Here is a 13,637-nt window from a genome sequence, read left to right as displayed (position 1 = left end):
TTGGTATCAGAGTAATGATGGATTTGTAAAGGAGTCTGGAGGTGTCCCCTCATCTTCAATTTTTTGGAAGGGTTTGAGAAGGATTTGTATTAATTCTTCCTTAACTATTTGGTAAAATTCATCAGTGAAGGCACCTATTCCTGGGCTTTTCTTCATGGGGAGTTCCTTTTTTGTTTTGTTTTGTTTTACTGATTCAATCTCCTTACTCAAAATTGATCTGTTCAATTTTTCCATTTCTTCATGATTCAAACTTGGTAGGTTGTATACTTCTAGGAATTTATTCAATTCTTTTAGATTGTCCAATTATTTGGTGTGTAACTGTTCATATTAGTCTTTTAAGAGCCTTTCTATTTCTGTGCTATCAGTTGTAATGTTTCCTCTTTCATTTCTGATTTATGTGAGCCCTCTCTTTTTCCTTAGTGTAGTTAAAGGTTTGTCAATTTTGTTTAACTTTTCAAAAACCAACCAACCAGTTTTGTTTTCTTTTCTATTGTTTTTCTAGTCTCTAATTATTTCTACTCTGATCTGTATTCCTTCCTTCCATTAACCCTGACTCAGTTTGTTCTTCTTTTCTAGTTCCTTGAGGTGTACATACAGTTAGGTTTGAGATACCCCTTTTTTCTTAATGTAGGTATTTATCACTATAAATGTCCCTCTTAGAACTGCTTTTGCTGTATCCCATAGATTTTGGTATGTTGCGTTTCCATTTTCATTTGTCCAAGATTTTTTTTTACTTCTCTTTTGACTTCTTTTTTGACTCATTGGTTGTTCAGGAGTATGTTGTTTAATTTCCACATATTTGTGGATTTTCCAGTTTTCCTCCTATTATTGATTTCTAGTTTCATACTGACCAGGAAAGATACTTGATTCCATATTCTTAAATTTTTTTGACTTGTTTTGTGAACTAACATATGATCTATCCTAGAAATGGTCTGAGTGTGCTTGAGAAGAAATGTATTATGCTGCTGTTGGATGGAATAGTTCTGTATATGTGTGTTAGGTCCATTTAGTCTAAAGTGTAGTTCAAGTCACATGTTTCTTTACTGATTTTCTGCTGGATGACATACACATTGTTGAAAATGGGTATTGATGTCCCCTACTTTTATGACACTGGTTTCTATTTCTCCCATCAGATCTGTTAAGATTTGCTTTATATATTAGGCTGCTCTGATATCGGGTACACATATATATTTACAACTGTTATATCCTCTTGATGAACTGACTCCTTTATCATTATATATTGACCATGTCTCTTTTTTAGTTTTTCTGATAAAAGCATAGCTTGCCCTCTTTTGGCTTCCATTTGCATGGAATAGCTTTTTTCATCCCTTCACTTTCAGCATAAGTGTGTCTTTATAGCTGAAGTCTTTTGAAGACAGCATATAGCTGGGTCTTGTTTTTTAATCCATTCAGACACTCTTCTAATTAGAGAATTTAATCTAGTTACATTAAAGTAATATTGATAGGCAAGGACTCAGTACTGGTATTCTGTTAAATTGTTTTCTATTTTGTAGTTCCTTTGCTCCTTTCTCGCTATCTTCTTTGGTAATTTGATTTTATAGAGTCTCCAACTAAAGTTATAGATTTGTCTATTTTATCCATTCAGTTCTATCAGTTTTGCTTCATATATTTTGAAGCTCTGTTGTTGTATGCTGCATACACATTTAGGATTGCTAAGTCTCCTTGGTTGTTGCCAGTGTTGGGGTAGGGTAAACAGAAGATGAAACTTCACCCTGTGGCTCCAAAAAATAAGAAAATGGTAGAAAAATCAACAGTACATGATGAAAGGATATAGGAACCACCCTGAAGGACTTCCAAAGGTCAAATCTAGAAAAATTTGAGCAACAAGATAAATAATAATAGTATTAGATTATATATAACCCATAAGATAAAATAAATACCCAGGAGTTCATACTGATATAAATGAGTAAATAGAGAAAGGAAAGCTTGTCTTTACTCAAAATGCCAACTAATAAATGTAGAAGAAAGAGAGAAAATACAGAATCACCATTGGGCAAATACCACAGTAGTTAACTTGCAGGAAAGATCCCCTGATGAATACTAAAATTAATATATAAAGGTTTGATGACCTTTCTCATCAAATGACCTATTTCTCATCAAATAGGATAATGTATAATGTTAAAGTCTCTTGCCCAAAATATTAATTACAAAGGGACAAACAGTAACTTTACAGTGTAGAAAACAGGCAGATAACATTTTTAACTAAGTTATTAAGGTTAACGTAATCAGTAATAAAATATGTTGGCACCACGTACCTCCTCCTAGGATGCACTGAGATGTGCAGTTAATTGGATTTTACAACTACTGATTTCTTGGTTTTGATAATTGTACTATTACTATGTAGGATGTTAACATGAAAGGAAGTTAGATGAAGGATGCATGGAAAGTCTCTATACTAAATTTTGTAACATTCTGTAAATCTAAAATTATTTCAAAATAAAAAAAATTTTGAAGTCATTAAATGTATGTTAAATGTCCTAGATTATAGACACACCTAAATTCTCACTGATATCCTGAATATGTTGGAATTCTTTGTGAATGTGAAAGCCTTTCTAATGAACTATAAACTACCTAATTAAAAACTATAATCAAAATCAAAGTATGAGTGTTCATTAAAACTCATTTCCCTAGCCCAGGTAATTATTTCAAAGGGTGTCAGGAAAATTCAAACATAAAATGATAAATACTAATTTTTTCCTTTTGCATTGAGGCCAGGTCCACATCCCTAACCACAATCCATACCCCTTAACTACTCACAGTTATTAACCTAGTCCATCCTTCTCCATCAAATAGCCACCAATGTTAATTCCTCTTAAAAATACTAGATAATTCTTCTGAAGTGGGAGCACAGGAAGGAGCAGGTGTATAAGGATACTATTTTCAAAATCAGGGGTTGTAAAATAAGCTACAAAAATATTTGTGTGATTGTGTCAATTTGAAAATTTGAAAACTAAAGCTGGTTTGTTCTGGAGTCTTCCTATACCAAGAGATCCTTTTCCCAATCATTGCCTTAAGGGTAGAGTTGTGCAGCTGTCCTGGATACAAGGGTAGTGCTGCTCCTCTTGCACCTAGAGGTACACACTTCCCTTGTGCCAGATGCTACTCAATCTGACAGGACACAAACATCGGCTAGCCATTTAAGTTCTCTGTCATAGCTGCCACTGTCCAAAACGCCAACTTGTTAGCATATGGATCAGGAGAAGAATGACAATGTTTGGAAGAAAATATCGATGTACTCTAGTTATAATAAGTGGATTATACCCTAGAATTCTGTGCTAGACAAACTGCATTTTTCTCACAAAAACTTATTTCCTAGGTAGTCCCAAAAATCTATTTAACTTAAATAGTATTATAATTTTTATAGACAACCTAAATATTATCATTAGTTAAAGAAATGAAAAATCTCATAGAACTTGAAAAAGTCAAATATATCTTCAATGCTGGTGCTTCAAGGGAAGCAGTGTCATTTAGTAGAATCACTGAAACTCCTTAACTGTGTACCATGACATCCAGGGCACTAGAGCAAATTCACAGGAGCACCACAAGTTATTTTAAATTTTCAAAGCACCTTCTGTCAGATACCCTCAAATTGCTACTATCAACTTGTTTGGATCTAACTACTTAATAAATAAGACCATTAATTTACTTCTTTTGGCCTATGGACACTATAACCAAGGAAGTCTGAAAACCTTTCTATTAGAAGATAATCAGAAATGTGATGACAACAGCTGTAGATGCTGTACGAAGGAGCTTTCTAGGTATTCTCAAGGACTTTCTCGGTTAATATCATTTGTACTTTATCAAATATGATTTCATTAAAAAGTTATGGTTCCTTTAAATACTTAGAATTAGTAAAACTATGTATGAATACTTTAAAATTTCTGTAAAAGTCATGGCTTTCGGGGCGCCTGGGTGGCTTAGTCGTTAAGCATCTGCCTTTGGCTCCAGTCATGAGCCCGCATTGGGCTCCCTGCTCAGCGGGAAGCCTGCTTCTCCCTCTCCCACTCCCCGCTTGTGTTCCCTCTCTCACTATGTCTCTCTCTGTCAAATAAATAAATAAAATCTTTAAAAAAAAAAAAAAGTCATGGCTTTCCTTTTCCTCAATATAGGTATATTATGGTACTACTCATAATTATCATAGGTTTTCAAATAAAAAGGCCTTGGGAGGCCCATAAGCCACAAAGAGAAAGTGAACAAGTGAGAGAAAGAATGAAGAAGAGGCATTAAAATATTTTATTTAGCTTACGTGAAAAGAAGTGAAACAAAGAAAAGCATTAAGGTAATTTATACACATAAAAGAGAGTGCATTAAGTATAATTAATTAAGTTCTGAAACACAGGATAAGAGATTCCTTTTATACTTGATGTGCCAGGCACTGAGATGAATCAGGTACTGAGAAAGATTTGGTGAGCCTGGCCAGGAAGGCTGTCTAGAGGCGGCTTGACTAATGACACTGTGACTAGGACAGAGCTAAGAGATGGGAGAAAGGCTTATGGTGGGCTACTATCTAGATGTTTGGAATATGAATAGTGATAAATAAGTGCTTTGCTTTCATCCTATGTAAGTCCCTAAAAAATACATATTACATATATATATATATATATATATATATATATATATGTAAAATTTAACCTTAATTATAATGACTTCTTACCTGGATTTCATTTCCAGAACTGCAGATACTTCTTGTTGGGAAGCCTGTAGTTGGTATAAGAGCTGGACGATATAAGTAAAGTGTTCTGGGTCAAATACCATCCCAGCTTCAACAAACTGTAGAGGAAAAAAAAAAAAAGAGTCATTCTTACACATATATGAGAGTTGAAAACCAGTATGTGACAACTATGAGAATGGTGGAAAAAAATGAAACAAAGAGACAAGTAGAATTATAATTCACTTAAAAAACCTGAAGCATATTTTCTTCCAATATTTGAGAACCACAGTAAGACACCCTACCTCAAGAATTTAAAGTGAAAATAAAAATAATGTTTGAATTTAAAACTTGAATATTCTGTTTTCCAAGTTATCTCAACGGATTTATCACCCATACCTCCTGTTTGGTACTCATTTCGTCTTTAGCCTACTACACTTGTGTTTATATCTCATTCCAGATTGTAAACTTCCTGAGAAGTATCAAACTGAGGTTTTCTAAAACTACTAGTGGTGATCAGTAATTTCTGGTTAAAAAAATTTCCAGGCAGGTAATTCTGTCAAGTTTTGTAATGTGGACCTAGAGGTATTCACTGAAATATTTGTATATTCTGCTAGAGTGGTTCCAATGCTGCTCCTTAAAGAAAATGGAAGGTTTTCTTGATATTAGCCTGTTCTGAAATGGATGGCTGGGCAGTGTTAAATACCAGTAAGTACCCAAAAGTACAAATTTCAATATATTTTTAAAAAGCCATAAAAATTCTTTTTTTTTTTTGTTTAGTGTCAAATATAAAATCAATTCCTAGCCTCCATGTTCCTGCCTACCTACTTTCTTTGTTTTGGTCATGATTTTCTATTTATATATTGATCTGTGTATTTATTTTTGTTAATAAATGAACTCATATCTTTTTGATAAAGACAGTTTTCTTTGACCATCTTTAAGGTGTAGATATGACTTCACAAATCAGAAAGAAGTCACCTGGAGTACTTGGAACGATTTATTTAAGGATAAGGCCCAACAGTCACTAGAATATGTTTATAAATCCTATTTCAAGAGAAAAAAAATTTCTGAAAATAGAATTCTTTGGCATCAAGAATATGAGTAAAAGGCAGTTTAAGACTATAAGTGGAAAGAATTATTTTCTTGGTTATTCGCAATCAGAGAATAAAAGATAAAGTAAAGCATACCTTGCAAAATATATCAATTAAAGCAGGCACAGCATTCCTTAATTTCATAGTTGCCACATGTTCAAATATTTTTAGTAGGATTTTCAGAGCAGGCTGGATAAAACAAAAAAATTACACTCACTTTCATGTTTTCTACCTTAAGTTTCTCAAATTTATTTATGCTGAAAAACACAAGTGTTCTCTATAGGAAGTATTCAATAAACACAGAAATTTAATTCTACCTTAAGTTTCTCAAATTTATGCTGAAAAACACAAGTGTTCTCTAGGAAGTATTCAATAAACACAGAAATTTAACTGCTAAATTATACAAACAAGAAATACAACAGAGAAATTCACCTACAGTATTAAAAAGCATGTATTTTCAGGTTACTTACCAGCATTTTAACCATTATGCTGAGGTTCACTACCTGAAATACTTCTTTCAATAAACAATGTTTGAGTAAAGAATTTAGAAGGTCATTTAGCACTTGTAAATCAAAGTGTATACCCGGTGGAAACTTTCGGTAGTAATCCATAAATGTGTTTACTAAAAATAAAAACATATAAAAGTCATTTGCTGAGTTTAAGATATTTATCTTTCCTAAATCAGACAAATTTTCTATATTTAAAAATTAAGTAGTATAAATTCATCTTCTTGAAAAGTACATTTCTATATCAGCAATATTTGATGAAAGTAAATTAAAGCAAAAGTTAACATTAACATTTGAAGTCAACCAAGCACAGGCACTAGACAGAGAGCTAACTCATGTGCTAACCACAAGAAATAGGTCCAAGTTGCCTCATACAACATGGTCTCAATAGGAACTCTGAGGGAGCCATGCTCTCAGGGATTCTTCAGGCCCGGCTTGGTCAGGTATGAGAAACTGTATAATTTGGGGATGGATGTAGACTATTCTGACACACACCCCTTCTTGTTTTAACCCCACCAACATGTTGATCCTAGGGATTTTTTTTTTATGCCAGTTTACGATTGTGAACATTCAACTACAAAGTACACTGACTAATTTCCTTTGAGAAAGTAATTTCTTAATGTCAATTCAATTCCTTAATCTATTTTCTATACAACACTTAAACCACTTCTAATTTTCCCCATTAATTTTAGTAAAATTATTTTAGCTTTAAAGGATCACTCAATTATTTTTTCCCCATTCCAAAATTTTGCAGGTCAAAATATCTACTGCCTTAGCTGAAACTGCCTTAATAAAAATTACTTAGGGTTTTATTTTTGTGTAATTATTCCTGCCCAAAATACTTATTAGTATCTGGATTACTTAGTGCTTCTTGGGAAAATCAAGAGCTACTGATAAAGTTCAATAGTATAATAAGAAAAATTAATGTTGAAGTTATAATTACCTTATACAACTTTAATCATACAATATAGTAACATTCAGCTTTATTTTAAAGCTCCTTTATATACTATAATTGTTTTTCCTGGGCATATACAGATGAATTCTTCCTGCTATTCACTTTGTAGTATCTACATAGTTGCCATCTTAGCAGGTAACATGGGAAATTCAGTGTCTGCTACTATAACTTATTAATAAAACTGGAATTGCAGATGTTTAAAAAAAGAAAGCACAGTTGGAAAAAATTTGTTAGTGTTTAAGTAGTCCACACTAGTTGACATGAAGCCCTGCTTCTTTTGTAATGAAGTACTTTGAAAATTTAAAATATTAATATAGCTTCTCCTTTTAAAATGATCTCCTTTGGTTAAACTGTTGGGAGAAGAAGGTTTGACTATTTTCAGTTTTTGACATGAACTGCTAGATTGCTTTTTTTCCCCGCAAATTTTTCATTGTGTTAAAATACACATAATATAAAATTTATCATCTTCATTATTTTTAGGTGTACAGTTCAGTGGTATTAAATATATTCATAATGTTCATCCATCTCCATAATTCCTTTTATCTTATAAAACTGAAATTCTATACCCATTAAACAGTAATTCTCCCTTCCCCCCTCCTCCCAGCTCCCAGTAACCACCATTCTACCTTCTGTCTCTATTGTTTTGACTACGCTAAACACCTCACATAAGTAGAATTATGCAGTATTTGTCTTCTTGTGACTGACTTCACTTACCATAATGACCTCAAGGTTCATCCATGTTGTAACATATGTTAGAGTTTCCTTTCTTTTTTAGGCTGAATAATATTCTACTGTATGTATATACCAAATTTTCCTAACCCATTCATGTCACTGAACACTTGGGTTTCTTCAGATTTTAGCTGTAATAAATAATCCTGCTATGAACATGGGTGTACACATATCTTTCAAGACCCTGCTATCAATTCTTTTGTGTATATACCTAGAAGATTTGCTAGATCATACAGTAACTCTATTTTTAATTTTTTGAAGAACTGCCATACTGTTTTCCACAATGTAACATTTTACATTCCCACCAACAGTGCACAAAGGTTCCAATTTCTCCATACGCTAATGCTTTTTTTTTTTGGATACTAACCATCCTAATGGGTGTGAGGTGGTATCATATTGTAGTTTTATGTGCCTTTCCCTAATGATTACTGATGTTGAGGATCTTTTTTTATGTGCTTGTTGGCCATTTGTACATCTTGCAAAAAAAAGCCTATTCAAGTACTTTGCTATTTTTGAATCAGGTTGGTTTTTTGCTGTTGAGTTTTAGGAGTTCTCTATATCTTTTGGATATTAATCCATTATTAGATATATGATTTGCAAATATTTTCTCCCATTCTGTGGGCTGAAGTTTTATTCTTTTGATACTGTCTTTTAATGGACATTTTTAAATTTTCATGAAGTCCAATTTGTCTTTTTCTTTTGCTGTCTGTGTTTTTAGTGTCACATCTGAGAAATTACTGCCAAACCAGTGTTGTGAATCTTTTGTTCTCATGACTTCTAAGGCTTTTATTGTTGTAGGTCTTACATTAAGGTCTTTGATCCATTTTGAATTAATTTTTGTATGTAGTGTTAGGTAAGGGTTTAGTTTTATTCTTTAGCATGTGGATAATCCAGTATTCCCAGCACCATTTTTTGAAGAAACTATCCTTTCCCCATTGGATGGTCTTGGCACCACTGTCTAAAATCATTTGATCATATATATGAGGGTTTTTGTATGGCTCTCTATTCTAATCCATTGGTTTATATGTCTGTCTGTATGCCAGTACTGCAGTTTTTTATTACTAGCTTTGTAGGAAGTTTTCAAGTCAGGAATGATTCCTCCAGGTTGTTCTTTTTCAAGATTGCTTTTCAAAATTGTTTTGGGATTCCTGAAATACCATATGAATTTTAGGATAGGTTTTTCTATTTCTGCAAAAAAATGTCATTGGGATTTTGATAGGGATTGCATTGAATCTTCAGTAGATCACTTTGGGTGGTACAGACATTTTAACAATATTAAGTCTTCCAATCCATGAACATGGGATGTGTTTCTACTACTTTATGTCTTAATTTCCTTCAGCAATGCTTTGTAGATTTCATTATACATGCCTTTCACTTCCTTGGTTAAGTTAATTCCTAAATATTTTATTATTTTTGATGCTATTGTAAATTGAAATGTTTTTTTCTTTTTCGGATTGTTCACTCTGAGTGTATAGAAATGCAAGTGATTTTTGCATGTTGACTCTGTATACCACTAGTTTGCTGAATTCATATTTTAGTTCTAACAGGTTTTTTGGTGGAATCTTTAGGGTTTCTACATATAAGATCATATGATTTCCAAACAGATAATTCTTTTTGAAGTTTTTATTTAAATTCTACTTAGTTAACATATATGGTAAAATTGGTTTCAGGTATAGAATTTAGTGATACATCACTTACATAGAACAGCCAGTGCTCATCCCAGCAAGTGCCCTCCTTGATATCCATCACTCATGAGCCCATTCCCCATCCTCTTCATCAACCCTGTTTGTTCTCTATAGTTGAGTCTCTTATGGTTTGCTTCCCTCTCTTTTTTCCTCCCTTCCCCTGTGTTCATCTGCTTTCTTAAATTCCACGTATGAGTGAAACCATATGGTATCTGTCTTTCTCTGACTTATTTCGCTTAGCATGTACACTCTAGCTCCATCCATGTTATTGCAAATGGCAAGATTTCATTCTTTTTATGGCTGCATAATATTCCGTTATATATATGTATGTGCGTGTATATACACACACACCCCACATCCTCTTTATCCATTCATCAGTCAATGGATATTTGGGATCTTTCCATAATTTGGCTATTGTTGATAATGTGCAGAGATAGTTTTACTTCTTCTTTTCCAAAATGGATGTATTTTATTTCCTTGCCTTACCTAATCACTCTGGCTAGAACTTCCAGTTCTCTGTTGAAGAAAAGTGATGAAAATGGGTATCCTTGCCTTTGTTCCTGATCTTAAGGGGAAGAGTCTTCAGTCTTTCACCATGAAGTATGAGGTCTACAGTAGGTCTTTCATATACAGGTTTTCCTCACTCTCTGGAAGTTTGCTTTATGCCACTTCACTTTTATGAAAGACCTACCTTAGTACAGGCCTACCTTGTTTTATTGCACTTCACTTTATTGCACTTTGCAGATACTTCATTTTTTAGAAATTAAAGGTTTGCAGGAACCCTACATCAAGTAAGCCTAGTGGCACCATTTTTTCCAACAGATTTGTTCACTTCATGTCTCTGTGTCACATTTTGGTAATTCTTGAAATATTTCAAACTTTTTCATTATTACATCTGTTGTAGTGATCTGTGATCAGTGATTGGGACTTGCTCAGGGCTTGGATGATGGCTAGAATTTTTAGCAATTAAGTTTAATGAAGGTATATACATTTTTTTATTATTACACACTTAACAGACTACAGTATAGTGTAAATAAATATAACTTTTTAATTTAAATTTTGTTAGTTAACATACAGTGCAATATTGGTTTCTGGAGTAGAATTCAGTGATTCATCACTTACATGCAACACCCAGTGCTCATCACAAGTACCCTCTTTAACACCCATCACCCATCCAGCCCATCGCCCACCCACCTCCCTCCTGTTTTCTATCATTAAGAGTCACTTGTTTCCCTCTCTCCTTTTTTTCTTTTCCCCTTCCCCATATGTTCACCTGTTCCCTTTCTTAAATTCCCATATGTTCACCTCTTCTCATTGCAAATGGCAAGATTTCATTCCTTTTGATGGCTGAATAATATTCCATTGTGTACACACACACACACACACACACACACACACACACACACACACACACACACCTACATATACCACATCTTCTTTATCCATTCATCAACCAATGGACATTTGGGCTCTCTCCACAGTTTGGCTATTGTTGATAATGCTGCTACAAACATCGAGGTGCATGCACCCCTTCGAATCTGTATTTTTGTATCCTTTGGGTAAATATTGAGTACTGCAATTGCTGGGTTATAGGGCAGTTCTACTTTTAACCTTTTGAGGAACATCCAGACTGTTCTCCAGAGTGGCTGCACCAGTTTGCATTCCCACCAACAGTTCAAGAGGGTTCCCCTTTCTCTGCATCCTCACCAACACCTGTTGTTTCTTGTGTTGTTAATTTTAGCCATTCTGACAGGTGTGAGGTGGTATCTCATCATAGTTTTGATTTGTATCTCCCTGATGATGAATGATAAATATAACTTGTATATGCACCAGGAAACAAAAAATTCACTTGACTCACTCTTGTGCTATATTTTACTGCAATGGTCTGGACCGGAACTCACAATATCTCTGAGGTAGAACTGTACCTATCTTCACTTACTGAAAGAAATCTGAAGGGGATTTTCACTTTTACAAAATGGTAACTGTTTCTCCACTTTATGCCATTTTGGCTTATGGAAGTTTTCATAGGAGCACTCTACTTTCAAATAGTGGGAGAAACTTGTATGGCTTTTAGTTTCCTCTTATTCCTAGTTTTTTTGAGTGTTCTTATCATGAAAGAATGTTGAGTTTTATCATATGCTTTTTCTACATCAATTGAGATGATCACGTGGTTTTTCTCTTTCATTCTGTTAATGTGGTGCATTAATCCGATTGATTTTTATATGTTGAATTATCCTTGCAAGTCCAAGAATATATCTCACTTGGTTATGATGTATAATCCTCTCAGTGCACTGCTGACTTTGGTTTGCTAGTATTTTGTTGAGGATTTCTGTATCAATATTCATAAGGGATACTGATCTGTAGTTTTCTTTTCTCATAGCGTCTTTGCCTGGCTTTGATATCAAAGTAATGACTAACTCAGCCTCATAGAATGAGTAATCAAGTGTTCCCTCCTCTTCAACTTTTTGGGAAAGATTGAGAATAACTGGTATTCTTTTTTAAATGTTTGGCAGAATTCACAATGAAGCCATTGGGTGCAGGGCTTTTGTCAGGAGGCTTTTATCAGATATCCTAAATATCCTATTCTCCTTACTAGTTATAGTTCTATTCAGATTCTCTATTCATCATTTAGTCTTGGCAGGTTTTGTGTTTTTAGGAATTTGTCCATTTCATTTACTTTTGTGTACAATTATTCATTGTATTCATAGTATTCTTTTTAAATTTTATTTTATTATGTTAGTCACCATACATCATTAGTTTTTTTTCTTTCTTTAAATTGTTTATTGTTATGTTAATCACCATACATTACATCATTAGTTTTTGATGTAGTGTTCCATGATTCATTGCTTTCGTATAACACCCAGTCCTCCATGCGGTACGTGCCCTCCTTAATACCCATCACCAGGCTAACCCATCCCCCTACCCCCCTCCCCTCTAAAACCCTCAGTTTCTTTCTCGGAGTCCATAGTCTCTCATGCTTCGTCTCCCCCTGTAGAACTGTATTAATGTCTGACTTTCATTTTTTATTTTAGTAATTGTAACACTCCTTTTTTCTTAGTCCATCTAGCTAAAGGTTTGTTCATCTTGTTGGTCTTTTTTAAGAACCAGCTTTTTGTTTCACTGATCTCTATTCCATTTATCTCTGCTCTAATTTTTATCATTTCCTTCCTTCTGCTAGCTTTGAGTTTAGTTTGTTTTTCTTTCTCTAAAGTTGTAAAGTTAAGTTGTTGATTTGAGATCTTTCTTGTTTTTTAATATAAGCCTTTAGACCTACAAGCTTCCCTCTTAGCACCACGTTCACTGAATCCCATAAGTTTTGATATGTTGTGTTTCATTTTCATTTGTCTGTTTTTTTCTAATTTCTCTTGTGATTTCTTCTTTGATTCACCCATTCAACTTACACAGTTTTGTGAATTTTCCAGTTTTCTTTCTGTTATTGATATCTAATTTTATCCTGTTGTGGTCAGAGAAGATACTTTGTGCAATATCTTTTTTTTTAAAGTAGGCTCCATGTCCAGCATGGAGCCCAATTCAGGGCTTGAACTCACAACCCTAAATCAAAACCTGAGCTGAAATCAACAGTTGGAGGCTTAGGCAACTGAGCCACCTAGATGCCTCTGCAATATCTATCTTTTAAAACCTGCTGAGACTTAATTTGTGGCCTAACATATTGTCTATCCTGGAAAATGTCGCATGTGTTCATGAAAAGAATATGTAAGCTACTGTTATTGGGTAGAATATTGTGTATATGTCTGTTAGATTTAGTTGGTATATTGTGTTAAGTACTCTGTTTTTTTTTTATTTTCTGGGACATTTTTTTTTTATTACGTTAGTCACCATACAAAGTACTCTCTTTCTTTTATCTCGTTCTATACATTATTGTGAATTGGATACTGAAGTCTCCAACTATTACTAGAAAACTATTTCTCTCTTCAATTGTCAGTTTTTGCTTTATGTATTTTGGTGGTCTGTCATTAGACGTGTAAATGTTTATAACTACTG

General features: G+C 33.7%; 1 protein-coding gene across 1 annotated transcript in view; it reads right to left on the bottom strand.

The window, feature by feature from the left end:
• Nucleotides 1–13,637, bottom strand: part of TOPAZ1 (testis and ovary specific TOPAZ 1) — a 117,711-nt gene that overhangs the window by 51,149 nt on the left and 52,925 nt on the right. Inside the window, exons 10-12 of the mRNA XM_088026836.1 lie at nucleotides 6,231–6,382; nucleotides 5,857–5,949; nucleotides 4,676–4,791 (exon numbers count right to left, since the gene is read on the bottom strand). Of these exons, the coding sequence (XP_087882962.1) occupies nucleotides 4,676–4,791; nucleotides 5,857–5,949; nucleotides 6,231–6,382 (361 nt within the window). The remainder of the gene's footprint in view (nucleotides 1–4,675; nucleotides 4,792–5,856; nucleotides 5,950–6,230; nucleotides 6,383–13,637) is intronic.

Source organism: Eumetopias jubatus, unplaced genomic scaffold (assembly GCF_037043125.1).
Source record: "Eumetopias jubatus isolate StellerSeaLion01/CBP00866 unplaced genomic scaffold, mEumJub1_p1.0 scaffold_1, whole genome shotgun sequence".
Taxonomy (NCBI): domain Eukaryota; kingdom Metazoa; phylum Chordata; class Mammalia; order Carnivora; family Otariidae; genus Eumetopias; species Eumetopias jubatus.
Note: the sequence above shows the minus strand (reverse complement) of the source record. Positions and strands in the feature narration are given on the sequence as shown.